Source organism: Octopus bimaculoides, chromosome 2, assembly GCF_001194135.2.
Source record: "Octopus bimaculoides isolate UCB-OBI-ISO-001 chromosome 2, ASM119413v2, whole genome shotgun sequence".
In the NCBI taxonomy this organism is placed as follows: Eukaryota; Metazoa; Mollusca; class Cephalopoda; order Octopoda; family Octopodidae; genus Octopus; species Octopus bimaculoides.
Window position 1 is genome coordinate 92855103 of NC_068982.1, and position 12836 is coordinate 92867938.

Sequence of the window (12836 nt, forward strand, 5' to 3'; positions counted from 1 at the left end):
TGGTTGACATTAACACCCCACCCCCAATAGGGGCCTTCATTCCCACATTTTAGAGCTCCATGAGCTCCATTTTGCAGGAGCAAAATCTTTTTTACAGGTTCCAGAAGACTGACATTTTGGAATATGCGCATAAAGATCAATAGTATGGGATACATGTCTCATGATTAGAATTTTTTTAGGGTGTGTAAAGAGGGAAATAACCCTCATGTGCAATTTTGATGAAATTCGAATCATATGTATTCCAGTTCCTTACAGAAAATATAACAGAAAAGTCTCATTTTTCAATTGCATGTAACACGGGCAACGCCGGGTATCTCTGCTAGTATATATATAAAACAAGTGTAATTCAAAACCCACAAAGAAATCGGAAACCTGTCTGAAATAAACTATAGATGTCATTGCAGAAGGATGGAAATTAATATTTCGAAAAGAATGTGAGAAAAAAAAAAAGATCAAACTTTGAAGTTAAATAGTGATGTATTGAAAAAAGGTACAAGTACTATGACGGGAGCGGCAGCAGACAAATGATCGAAATTAAGTGTGGAAAGGAGCGAAAGAATTGTGCATCAGAAATCACGCAGGTTGTGGTCTCATCTGGAAAGATGTGGGAGGTAGCAGGATCGAACGACTGTACAGTTGAGAGGTAGAGTATCGGGATGGAAGTAAGCGGGGAACGAAAAGCTTGAGAGTAGAAATAGTGTAAAGTTATGGCGCGAGGAAGAACAGTGTCAACGGCTGGTTGGGGATAATTTTACTAGAAGACGTTGACTATTTTCTGGATACCTGACTTCAAAACTCTTGTTTTAGTTACAGAGGCAGTGGAGGCTGATTTAGTGTGAATGAAGTGGGATGAAGCAAATTCAAGGCAGGCATGATAATCGAAAGGTTTATAAAATATGGTGATGGGGAAGTTGGAGATAAATTGAAGCAGATATCTAAGAAGTTTATAGAGTCGTCGGAGACGGTTGATGTTAATGTAAAGCAGCAAGGTGGAAGGAGTTGGAGTAAATGAAGGCGGTTAGCTGTTTGTGAGGGAAAAAGTGGCACTGATACAACCATCGATGTAACAACCATATAGTTTTGGGATAAGACCAGTAAACTGGGCGATATTTGGGGCTCAGAGTAACCAACAAACAAATTAGTGTGGTTGAAGGCAATCTTGGTGCTTATAACCACTGCATTAATATGTTGCTAAAGGTCACCGGAAAAGGAAGATCAGTTGAAGGTGAGGACTTGTTCGACGACGCAAAGAATAGTTGGATGCTGGGATCGAGCGTAGAGTGATGGCCCAAGAAGAATTTGAGGGCCACAAACCTTTCATCGTGTAAGATAATTGTATAGACAACACGGCAAACCTATATTTTTCCAGTTTACTATGTCGTTTGTAATTCTAGCTGTTGTCACGTGCTGTTTAAAAAATTCAGCATAATGTAAGGAAATGCTAAATTGCCATTTCCTTTTTTTATATTTCAATTCTTAATTTTCTTCAAATTAGAGACGATTCATAAAATAACCTCTCCTTGCCAATTTCTGTTATCGTAGCTTGATAAAGGCAGACTCCCCACTCACTCTATTAGCTATTTCTTGTAGAATTATATGCCTCTAAAATATTTCTAATTTTATCAGCAGCTAATGATGATAACGATGATCATTTTGTTGAGGATGATGGGAAGTTTTATGTGATAATACATTCATGTCAAATGTAGTAGACTGATGTATAATCATATTTACCATTGAGCTAGTATTAGAATGCAATTACAATGTGCTTCTAGGTTTTAAGCTCGTTTCTTTAGTAAAATAGCGAATTTAAAATATTTTTGAAACAAATATATATAAAGAGATCTGAATTGAAAACATATAATAGAATTTTTTAAAATGAAAAGCGCAAAGAAGGAGAAGCGAATTGAAGAATATGTGTAGCTGAAAAGGTTTTATGTTACTTTTCAGTGACTAATTTACTTTATACAGCTCCATTTCTTACAAATGATTATTGATTTCATTACTAATTCTTTTGTAAAAAGAAAAGTAAGTAAATATATCAAGATATTCTCATGAATGAAACTGGATATAAGCGACACTAATAGAAAAATAGTAATTTATGAAGTGAGATCCAGTTGCAGCCCGAGACAAGAAGAAGGAAACAATTTTATATTTAATATCATTGCATACTTCCTCTTGTTTTTTTTATAGTTTAATTCTTTTGCTTCTATTCCCGATTCGTAGAGTCTAACATATTTTTATCTTCAATTTGATGCTAAGAGAAGGTTGTGTTATAGAAGTGATTAATCATCAATATCACTTCTGTTGATTTACACACTGGCTGTGTGGTTAAGTTATTGGACGACTTTCTCGTGCTTCCTATGTTGAAATCAATAGTAACTCGACTTGCTAGAAATAGCTGTAAAGTCTCTTGCATCTCACTCTAGTGCCTTAAAAAGAAAGAGGGAGATAGAGATGGAGAGAGAAAGAGAGAGAGAAATTGGATAATATGGTTCCTAGATATATAACAAAAAATTGTATGTTTAGGGTCAGAACTCCTTTGACCATAGATTAGAGGTGATCTGGGGTTAAACAAGAAACCCACCTATATCTATGGATGGAATACATTATTCCAACTGTTTCCTTTTACAGAACTTTCAGGAATAGGTGTAAGAATTTCCGAGAAAGTTACTTGCAATCGTCTAATCTCATGTCCAGTTGAAGATTCGTTTACTGTCTGCTAAAAATCATTGATATCAGTGAAGTATCTATTCTAAGTTTCTTTTAACTTTTTACAATTAATACTGATTTTACATCTCTTTGTATTTAACACATATACATACATGCATACATACATACATACATACATACATACATACATACATACATACATACATACGTTTATATCTATATAAGGATAAATATATAACGTCTCGATTTTCTTCATATTCATATATATATAGACCACGCATACATGTATATAAACTTGCAAACATATGATTGATAATTGCTTATCTTGTCAGATGTTAGCCGTCTCATTACTCATTGTTCAAAAGACTCTCACTGTTACCGTGCAGACATGTGACTATGTGCTTACAAGTAGTTATGTCTGCACAAGTCATGACTCCTCCATCACCACAAGACTGTTGAAAGAGGAAAACGAACGATCAAGATGAGGTGACGAGACATCTGTACATCAATGGTTCATGTAATAACACCCTTGTATGACATGTACTATTCTCTCATATCCATAATTAAATAACCAGTGACAAGCAAAAGTAGGATGACTAGTAACTATTTCAACTACAAATTTCATACGCATGGATCTTGTCCTAGACTTTTCCAATAAAAGGTTACTTAGATGTTTGTAGGGATTTGGTTTTGAACTTTTCCTTCATGATTTGGCTTTCGTTAAATCATATTTTTGCTCAGAAAGTTTAATCTCTGCATATGTGTTGAATTATTTCAAGCCAAACATCGATTTGTTATTTAGCTCCGCAGAAATAATATCCCTCCTTCCATCCATCTTTCTCTATTGCTCGCTCGCGCATGCACATACATGCACATAGATATACCTTTACCAACTTGCCAACGCGAGCTTACTCAGTTGATGCTCCTTTTCTTCCCAAACATCAATTTTTAACATGGAGAGGCCTCCTCCCCTATCCAAATTCTAGGTAACATGCTCTAAATGTTAACAGGGTGTCATGAATAAAAATGACGATGAAATGTTTTCTCTAATTTACTATTTCTGTGGGATGAGTGAGCTCGGTTTGAACTAACCGGAGCTACCAAAATTCTAATACAAACGGCATTAACATTAACCTAAATAAAAACGAATAAAAGCTTACCTAGAAGTTTCAAAACGGATCCTCGTGTATTTGATATCGCTTTGCTTCGCCTGCTGTTAGCCAAGTTATCTCGTCCGCTACTGGATATCGTTGAAATAGAAGTCAACCTTCTTTGATTATGTGACGGTCGTTGAACAGTTGCTCTGTTTACTGTGATAACAATCAATGTGTAGAGGATAATGAGCACAAACAGTGGCGTGACGAAAAAGAGGAATGTCGAGATCTTGAACATGATTGTCATGCCGTCTAAAAACTCCTTGGGGATGGTACATTGAAGAGAATCAGTGAGCGGTTCTCCAGTCTCTGGGTTGCTCACTAGGTAGCTCAACCGTGTGTACAGTGGGTATGGAAGTGCTATGAGTATAGAAGTTATCCAGATACTCAATATCACCTTCAGGGTTCGGCTCAGTGTTGATACTGTATAAGCCCAGAGAGGGTGGCAGATTGCCATGTAACGTTCAACGGTGAATGCAGTAATGGTTAGAACTGAAGCATAAGATGTTACCTCTGACATCATTGATTTGAAGAAACAGTAGATGATTCCAAACGGCCAAGGGTAAGCACTCCAAATTCCGTAAATTTCTGAAGGCAAACCTATTGAAATAGATTTAAGAAAAAAAAATTACATGCTACCAAATGTTACACCATGCACACACACAGACATATAGAAATGTTCATACTCACACAGACACAAACATACACATACACACATACGCGCGCGCACACGCATAGTTAGTATTTCTTGAAGTATAAGTTTATAAAAAAAGAAGTACATATATAAAGTACATATAATAGAGAGGTAAATATATCGTTATTGGATTGCAATTAATGTATAAGCTGACAAATGCACATTAACCATGTGGACCTTCTATATGGAAAGTATATAGCTAAGAACAGGGCCAACGTACTTAATGTAGCGAGCCAAAACTAATTTTTAATCAGTTGAAATTACTGTCTTAAGGAGAAACATCATAATCCACTAAATATCCTCGGCCGACTTTTCAAATCAGTTTCAATTTCAGTGATGTGCAGCTTGCTTTTTTCACAAAAAATATCATTATGATAATGACTTTCAGTATAGGAATTATTTTAAATGTATTAAACAATTCTTTTGGATTACTACCCTATGCGCGTCTGCATTTAATTATACGTATGTATGCATGCATGTATGTATGTATGTATGCTTGTTTGTGTGTGTCTGTGTGAGCGTGTGTATTTGTGTTTGGTCGATTTGAGGGCTACTGCTAATATGTAATCTGACACAGGTCGTGAGATGATCGGGTCGTTGGTAACTAGACCTGAATATCCACCAGGCGTACCTGGTGAACGAATGATTGCTTGAAACATTAGAATAAAGGCTAAACTTATGAAAAGGTCGGGTGAATCCAGCAAAGTATCAACGACTGTTTAATGATAGCGCTCGAAGTAGTAAACAAGCGCACCGCAATATTACTTTGGGAGTGATGGAACCCGAGTTCTTATCAGAGTATTTGCCTAGGAGAGGAGTAGATAGGGATAGATAGTTACAAATGAGGTGACTTATCTGCTCTACCTACTGTATTATAGGTAAGTCCAGGAAGACAAAAGTTAGCATGAGAGAAAAAGTATTGTGGCTGTCAGCTTCAAGTATTTTACGACAGATTGGATTTCTGGTAACCTCCTGAAGCTGGGAGGCGGCATCGGTCGTTTTGGATGATCATTGATCCTTGACGTTGGATCTATCTTGTCAACGAAGATAGTAATAGAGGAAAATGGACACACTAATGTTCCTATAAAGCTTCAGTATAGAAATGAAATATGGATCAGGACTCTTGGATTTCAGGAGTCGTCATTGGCGTTGTCCAGTTCGGTTACGTACAGATGAAACATTGAGATATCGCGACTTCTGTAGTTCTTTGCTCATAAAGAACCATAGAAGTTGCCTCCACGAGTTACGTATTTCTTATTACGTTTGGATTGCATGTTGTACCAAGTTTTGGGTATAGTAACTTTATTGAGCAAGAGTCTTACTGAAATTTAGGAAACTGTGTTCTTGTGTCATTTAAGAGTATTTTGAATAAAAGGGCCTGAATACAATTCCTTGATCATCTTGAGTCTTCGGGTTTAATCTTCAGTTTAATCTTTAATCTTCAATTAAAGAAGTGAAAATATTCTCTTGTTAAGATATATCTCTTTGTTTTCTTTTTCTCGTTTCAGTCATTGGACTGCAGTCATGCTGGGGCATCGTTGGTAACTAAAGATTTTAAAGCTCTTTGATGTGTTGAAACTGTTTAACTTGACACGTCCCTTATGTCGTATTTAGGGAAAGTAATTTCAGATACGTGAATATATATCGAAGTTTTTACTGCATTATTCAGATAAATATTATCTTGCTGAAAGTGCTCTTATTGACTTTGTTTATTCCTCAGCAGATAAAGAGTAAATAATCTGAAGTAAAAATGAAAGCTATGCAATGCGGTGCTCATACTAACTGAATAGTGATGTGTTTTTGATACTTCATTTGACAATGTTCCTTTGTTAAATGTCACTGTGAAGAAGCCCTTTACTCTGAATAGCTAAGCAAATTCAAAACATGACATAAAGTATATTTATTTAACATTATCTAAATGCAGCCCTCAAATAGCTATTTCTGTGCAACGAACACTGTAAATTTGTTTTCGTGTAACTTTTAAATATATTGATTTGTGGCAATGTTTTAAATGATGAAGTTTGAGAAGTATACAATGAATAATTTTTTAGCAGATCAGCTAACAGAAAATGAAATGCAGTTAGAGTCAGTCAGAATTTGTGATTGCTTCCAGCTAACAAGACAAAACTGGCTAAATAGCTATGATCAACAATTCAGTAAACCATCAATTCTAATTTCACTTGGTAATTCACGGCACGAAATAAATTAGTAGAATTAAAGCAGATTAGTAGAAATGGTAAATGGTAATAGGTTTTAAAACTGCGTGATAAGACAGGTTGTAAGATATTAATATCAATATTAAATTCGGAGCAAGCTATAACCTTACGGCACAAGTTCAAAGAATATCACCAGTAGAATCTCGAATAATATTAAAAATGCAATTTTATAATATCAAATAGTTTTTAAACAGGAGGTAAGTATTAACATTAAAAACCTATTTAGAAATAAAGATTCACTGAGAAAAGAAAAAATAATATTATCGAACCATTAGTATTATTTTCATTGAATTGAAAAGTAGAGGAGAAAATTCTGGACGTGTCTATTAACATGTAAAAGATACTATAAAGTTTCCTCAGAAACTATATAATATTGGTCGGCCCAGAACGATCTATTTATAGTTGCTGCTTCTAACAAAAGACGTACATCTATTCGACTCGACAATACGTCTATGAAGATGTGAAAATGATCTTCCACTGATTGAAAAATAACATAAAGCAGCAAAACAAAATCTTGGATAAAGAACAAGATCTTCAAAAAACGTCGAAAGATTAATTCTAATTGTAGAACAATTTCAATCATTTTGCCATGTAATTAATTTGGGTTACAGACAATTAAGATTCTACAGTTAAATTAGTAATTCAAAGAAACTTTTTAATAAAAAAATGATTAAAGATTACTTCACAGCGTAGAAGATGAAACATACTATCACTACATCTCCACCTCTCAGAGATTTATTGATAACAGCAGATTGTGAAGAGAGTCAGAATATGATGTTGAAAAATAGCAGATGATGAGTCTTTGTCAGATATGTCTAGAACAAGATTCTAGGATCGAACAGTGAGCACACTATTAAAGCTATACGAGCTCTTGTTAGTTTCTTTGAAAACCTGAAAACTTTGACTAATTTGAGATTCTATTCACTGCAGTTAACGGAAAATGAATCTTATTCAACAATAAGGCTATGAAGAGGCGAAGATCTCCCATCAACAGAAAAATAACATAAAATCAGAAAAAACAGAGCATAACAAAACCTTGGGTAAAACGATCCTTGAACAGTGACTAAGACATTCAACCCTCCAGAACGTTACCAGTTCATATTGATTCACTGTCAAGCAGCAAGCCCACCAATCTTCCTACTGAATTTCTATTTTAGCTACAAACTTCTATATATCCAATATGCAACGAAACACGGTATGATAATATATAAAATAATTGTTATTTTAAAATCAAAATTATGTTCTTATCTTCTAATTACTTATACGTTCACTTTGACATAACTACAAAACAAAATGAAAAATGAAGAAAATATTATCCAAAGTTAGAAGAGTTACACATATTTGGAAAGTAAGTAGGAATAGGTGGAAAACATTACATGATCGGAAATCAATGAACTGGTCACATACAAAATACGATTTCTAACAACAGTACAAGGGCAACAAAGTCTTATATAAAACGTGGAAATCTATGCCTCATTTTTAAGATTCCAGAAAGGATAAAAGTCAGGATTGTTCCACTGGAAAGACTGCAATTCTACAGAAAATGCATACAAATTGATTCAGCAAATAGAAAACTTGACTAATCGAAGTCAGCATTTAGCAGGAAAATAAGGAAGTACAAGTAGCCAACAGTACATTGACCATATACATCAGGAAGATTCTGAATGTAATGTTTTGACGCAGAAATTCGAGACGGAATTACAGAACTTATGACAAAATCTTTTAGTGTCGGTTAATGATGTGTAACTCTAAGAAAGAAGCAGTGGGCGGGTCGCAGACGAAAAATTGGAGAAATCCGTTGTAGTCACGATGTAAATAATAGAATCAGACTATATTACGGTGTGACAAGTTCTGAAAGTTGTTAATAATGGAAAGCTTTTAGATGTTTACTGATCAAATGAATAGTTTAGTTGTTATTCACAGTAAAAAGAGAAAACAACTATAGCAGAATTAATTCCTAATAATAAAAAGTATCGACTGGCAGCTTGATGTGATGCAGAATAGAATGCTTCTATAGTTTGTGATTTAGATGTACATCATCCGTTCCATATCTTAAACAACTGCTACCATACTGTCATATTATGCTATGTATATCTGTTCCTAATAAAAAAAGCAATGGATAAAAGTTATTTTGAGGAATTGTCTACAGATCCTTCCATGATAATTCCTGACGTCTGTCAGATTTACGTTGACTGGTTATTCCAAACTTAGGTTTAGTCTTTAACCCGTACTAAAAATACAAGTTAATCGCTGTCAATAATCGTTATAGTTTATTGTCTATAACTTATCGATATCGATATCCCCATTAAGTAGTTTACTATCAATATTTAGTTGCTTTAGAACTGTTAGCTGTCAGAAACAGTGAAAAGATGATTAAATAACATAGTATTTAGTTTAGCCCGTACGTTCTGTGTTCAAATCTGCTATGGTTGAGTGTGGTTCTCATGAATCTGGAATCTACAATAAAATCATATTGCACAATGATACTCATGATTGAAGTTTTGTGTCTGCAAGGGAAAAAATGCGAGTTGCATTTCTGAAGAGAAAGAACCGGGAAAAGAATTTAGTATAAGATATAAGAGACGTGATATAATAAGAATAAGAGGACAAGAGTTGGAGGGATGATTGGTTACACTTCGATCAATTCTTAAAGGAGCACTTCGTCAATTTAAGGCATGTACGAGGGAGAGTCAAAAACAGCTTGCTACTGCTACTACATTGGAAGCACCTTGTTTGGCACCACTCTCTGACCTGATTCCACCCAGCCCTACTGTTGCAAATCAAATTTCACTGCCGCTACAACAACAACAGCAACAACAACAACAGCAACAACAGCAACAACAACAACAACAACAACAACAACATACGTATATATATATATATATATATGTATATATATATATATACACATACATATATATACACATAGATACATATATATATACATGTTTGAAGAAAAGCAACAAAAATTCAATAGGTTATAGCAGTACGTACGTTTCGTACAAACTTCATTTATTCATGTAGTGAGAACACTACATAAAATGTGCAATGAAAATGTACTCCTCAGTATGTATATATATACATATATATATATATATATATATATATATATATAGATACACACACACGCATATATATAAATATAAATAAAGCCACGAAGTGTTCAGTGTAACTATTTGTTGGAATCATGTATGCTATGTTCATTTACCTCAGGGTTCAATACTCTCCTTTTCACACGATGCCTGACCACCACAAGATTAGCAATCAATTCCTGGTAGTACTCATTGTATTTAGTCTACTTATTGTTAACTCAGCTGTACTCTTTTGTTGAATCAACAAAAATTAACCACTCAGATTGGGCCTTCGTTCGATTAGCCAGTAGGTTGGACAAGAAGGGAATGGAATGACTTTAAGGGGATCATGTATCAGTGGTAGCGGACATTGGATAATGTCATTTTGCGAATTCTAAACTCATGCTCAAATTCTTCATCTGGGGTTAATATTTTTAATCATAAATTCATTTAATTTCTGTAACTGTTCTTTGTTTATTATTAGCGTAATTTATCTGCATACTAAAAGGGGGAAAAAGCAACAGAAAATGTTTTATCAGATACAATATCTTTCCCATGATCTTTGCTCTCTATTACACAAACGTAAAGGATTAATCAGAAAATGAAAATAAAAAAAAATCCAATCAAGCTCGAATACAGTAGCCTTCAATATGACATGATGCATGAGTGTGTATGTACTTATACAGAGTGTTTCAAAATTAAGGCAACCAACTATTTTCAATTTCGCTAAAGTAAAATATAGTTATATTTCAGGTCTGAGCATTGTAATGCAACGGTAAAGGAAACATAATTATGACACTACCACATTTATTCGATATGACCACCTCTGTTTTGAATCACAGCCTCATATCTAGGTGCGAATGCTTCACACGCAGCGTGCAGCTGGTTTTGCCGAATCGAATCCCATTCCTGGTATAGTTTTGTCTTCAGAGCGTCGAACAAAGCATGAGGAGTGTTCGAGACCATCGTCTCAAAAATTGACCAAACAGAAAAAATCAAACGGGTTGAGATCAGGGGTTCTTGAGGGCCATGCAGCCTTGCCTATGAACGACGGAATGTTTTTCTGAATCTAGTGTTGTATCTGTTTGGAACTGTGGGATGGTGCCGAGTCCTGTTGAAGGTATTCCAAGGTGACTCATTCAGCTCCCAGAATGTCACTAATGTATTGCTGGATGTTAATGTTAACACCGGAGGGCACAAAAATGTGGAGAGACCTTCCAGTAGTTGTCACAGTCACCCAAATCATAACTAACTGCGGATTTTGACGTCGATTTACAAGTCTATCCTCAACGGAACCAGATATACCCCAAAGTCAGTCATTCTAGTGGTTGACTATCCGTTCGATGTCAAATTTTTTTTTTATCTGTGAACACCAGGTTGGGAAGCATGTCTTCAGCAGGATAAGACGACTTCTCTTCAGTTACATGGCCTTATAAACATCCGTGAGCTCATGATAGCGGATCATCTTGTAGGGATAGGTCCTGAGATCCTCTTTCAGCACTCGACACATCAATGTTCGGCTTATTTTTGCTGTGGCAGCAAGTTTTCTGATGGAACGACGAGGATTTCGCCGCATCTTTTCTCTGGTACCGTTGATAAGCCGAGGAGTCTGCACACTTCTTTTTTGGCCACATCCAGGTCGATCAGCGGTGGAACCATTCATTTGAAATTTCTTGACAATTTTCCAGACTGCTGTTCAGTTAATTTAAAGCTTTTTTGCTAGAACTATTTTACTTTCGCCTCCTTTGTTGGGGTTATGATTGTATTTCGGTCTATGGGCATTATCTAATTTATAAATTTGAATTTATTTAGTCTGAGACAAAAAGAAGACACACTAAGCTTTTATAATGGTGTATAATTTTCATATTTTATCACATAAAGCGCGAAGCTTCGGTTGCTTAATTTCGGGACACCCTGTATATAATGTGTCTGGAATGGCACAACAATGCACTATATTAACAACAATGGACTATAATAACTATTACAATTTAATCATCCATAGTCTGATATAATATTTTGGAATACAAAAATTCCTTCTTCAGATATCCCTAGGAATTGGTAGAGTCACTGCTATAATCGGTTTTCTAACGGTTTTTTTTTTTTACCGGAAGCGCCTTTGCAGTGGTCTCACGAAGCTCTTTTCGGAATTCTTCATGAGAAGTGCGTGAGGGCGGCCATGTCTCAAACTCGTGTGTGCTGGCACATCCGTAGCGCTGCTTCTAAGTTATGTATTATACATGCAGTTTCCTTCTTTTTTATTTTTTATTCTCCCTTTTATTTTATAAACAATACAAGAGCATGTTATCAAAAATGAACCTACACGCATCCAGATGTAGCTAAATAATATAGCGACTGCCAGCCTCCAGCCTGTTGTTAATTTGGGGCCTTAGTCTGTCTATGAGGATAGTTTCCTTAATTCTTAGATTACCCAAATTTCTTTCATTGGCCTCAATTGTGACTGTTATGCTTTTGTCGGTGTTCCGCCATCTGTCTAGATGTTTTCTGAAGGAGGAGGCTCTCGTATTCAGATGTTCTTTGATGCGAATGTGTAACGGTCTTGTGCTATTCACAAAGAACTTGTTGCATCTGTTACATTGTATTCTATACACATTTACCCGTAGGCATAAATCTGTGTCACGGACGGGGCAGTTTGCTAGTGTGCATTGATTGCTGTCCCTTGCTCGTTTTTTTGTGAGGTGTCTTCTCAGAGAGAAAACCAACAGGTACTCTATATCCATTGTAAATCGGCTTAAGTACCCAAGGCGACAAACACGCCGAACACAAAGAAAACCCAGCAACACATGCTTCCTTAAAATACTCCATTTTAGCGAGAGGATAACTACAGCCACCCGAAGAGCCATAAGAAGAGAAGGACTAGACATACTAGCCCACTCCGGCCCCTCTCTGAGAAGACACCTCGCAAAGAAACGAGCAAGGGACAGCAATCAAAGCACACTAGCAAACTGCCCCGTCCGTTACACAGATTTATGCCTACGGGTAAATGTTATTATAGTGCGTTGTTATGCCATTC

General features: G+C 35.6%; 1 protein-coding gene across 1 annotated transcript in view; it reads right to left on the minus strand.

The window, feature by feature from the left end:
- The window catches only part of LOC106874266 (pyrokinin-1 receptor), a 148671-nt gene that overhangs the window by 27173 nt on the left and 108662 nt on the right, over positions 1-12836 (minus strand). The window contains exon 3 of the mRNA XM_014921928.2: positions 3831-4424. Within this exon, the coding sequence (XP_014777414.1) occupies positions 3831-4424 (594 nt within the window). The remainder of the gene's footprint in view (positions 1-3830; positions 4425-12836) is intronic.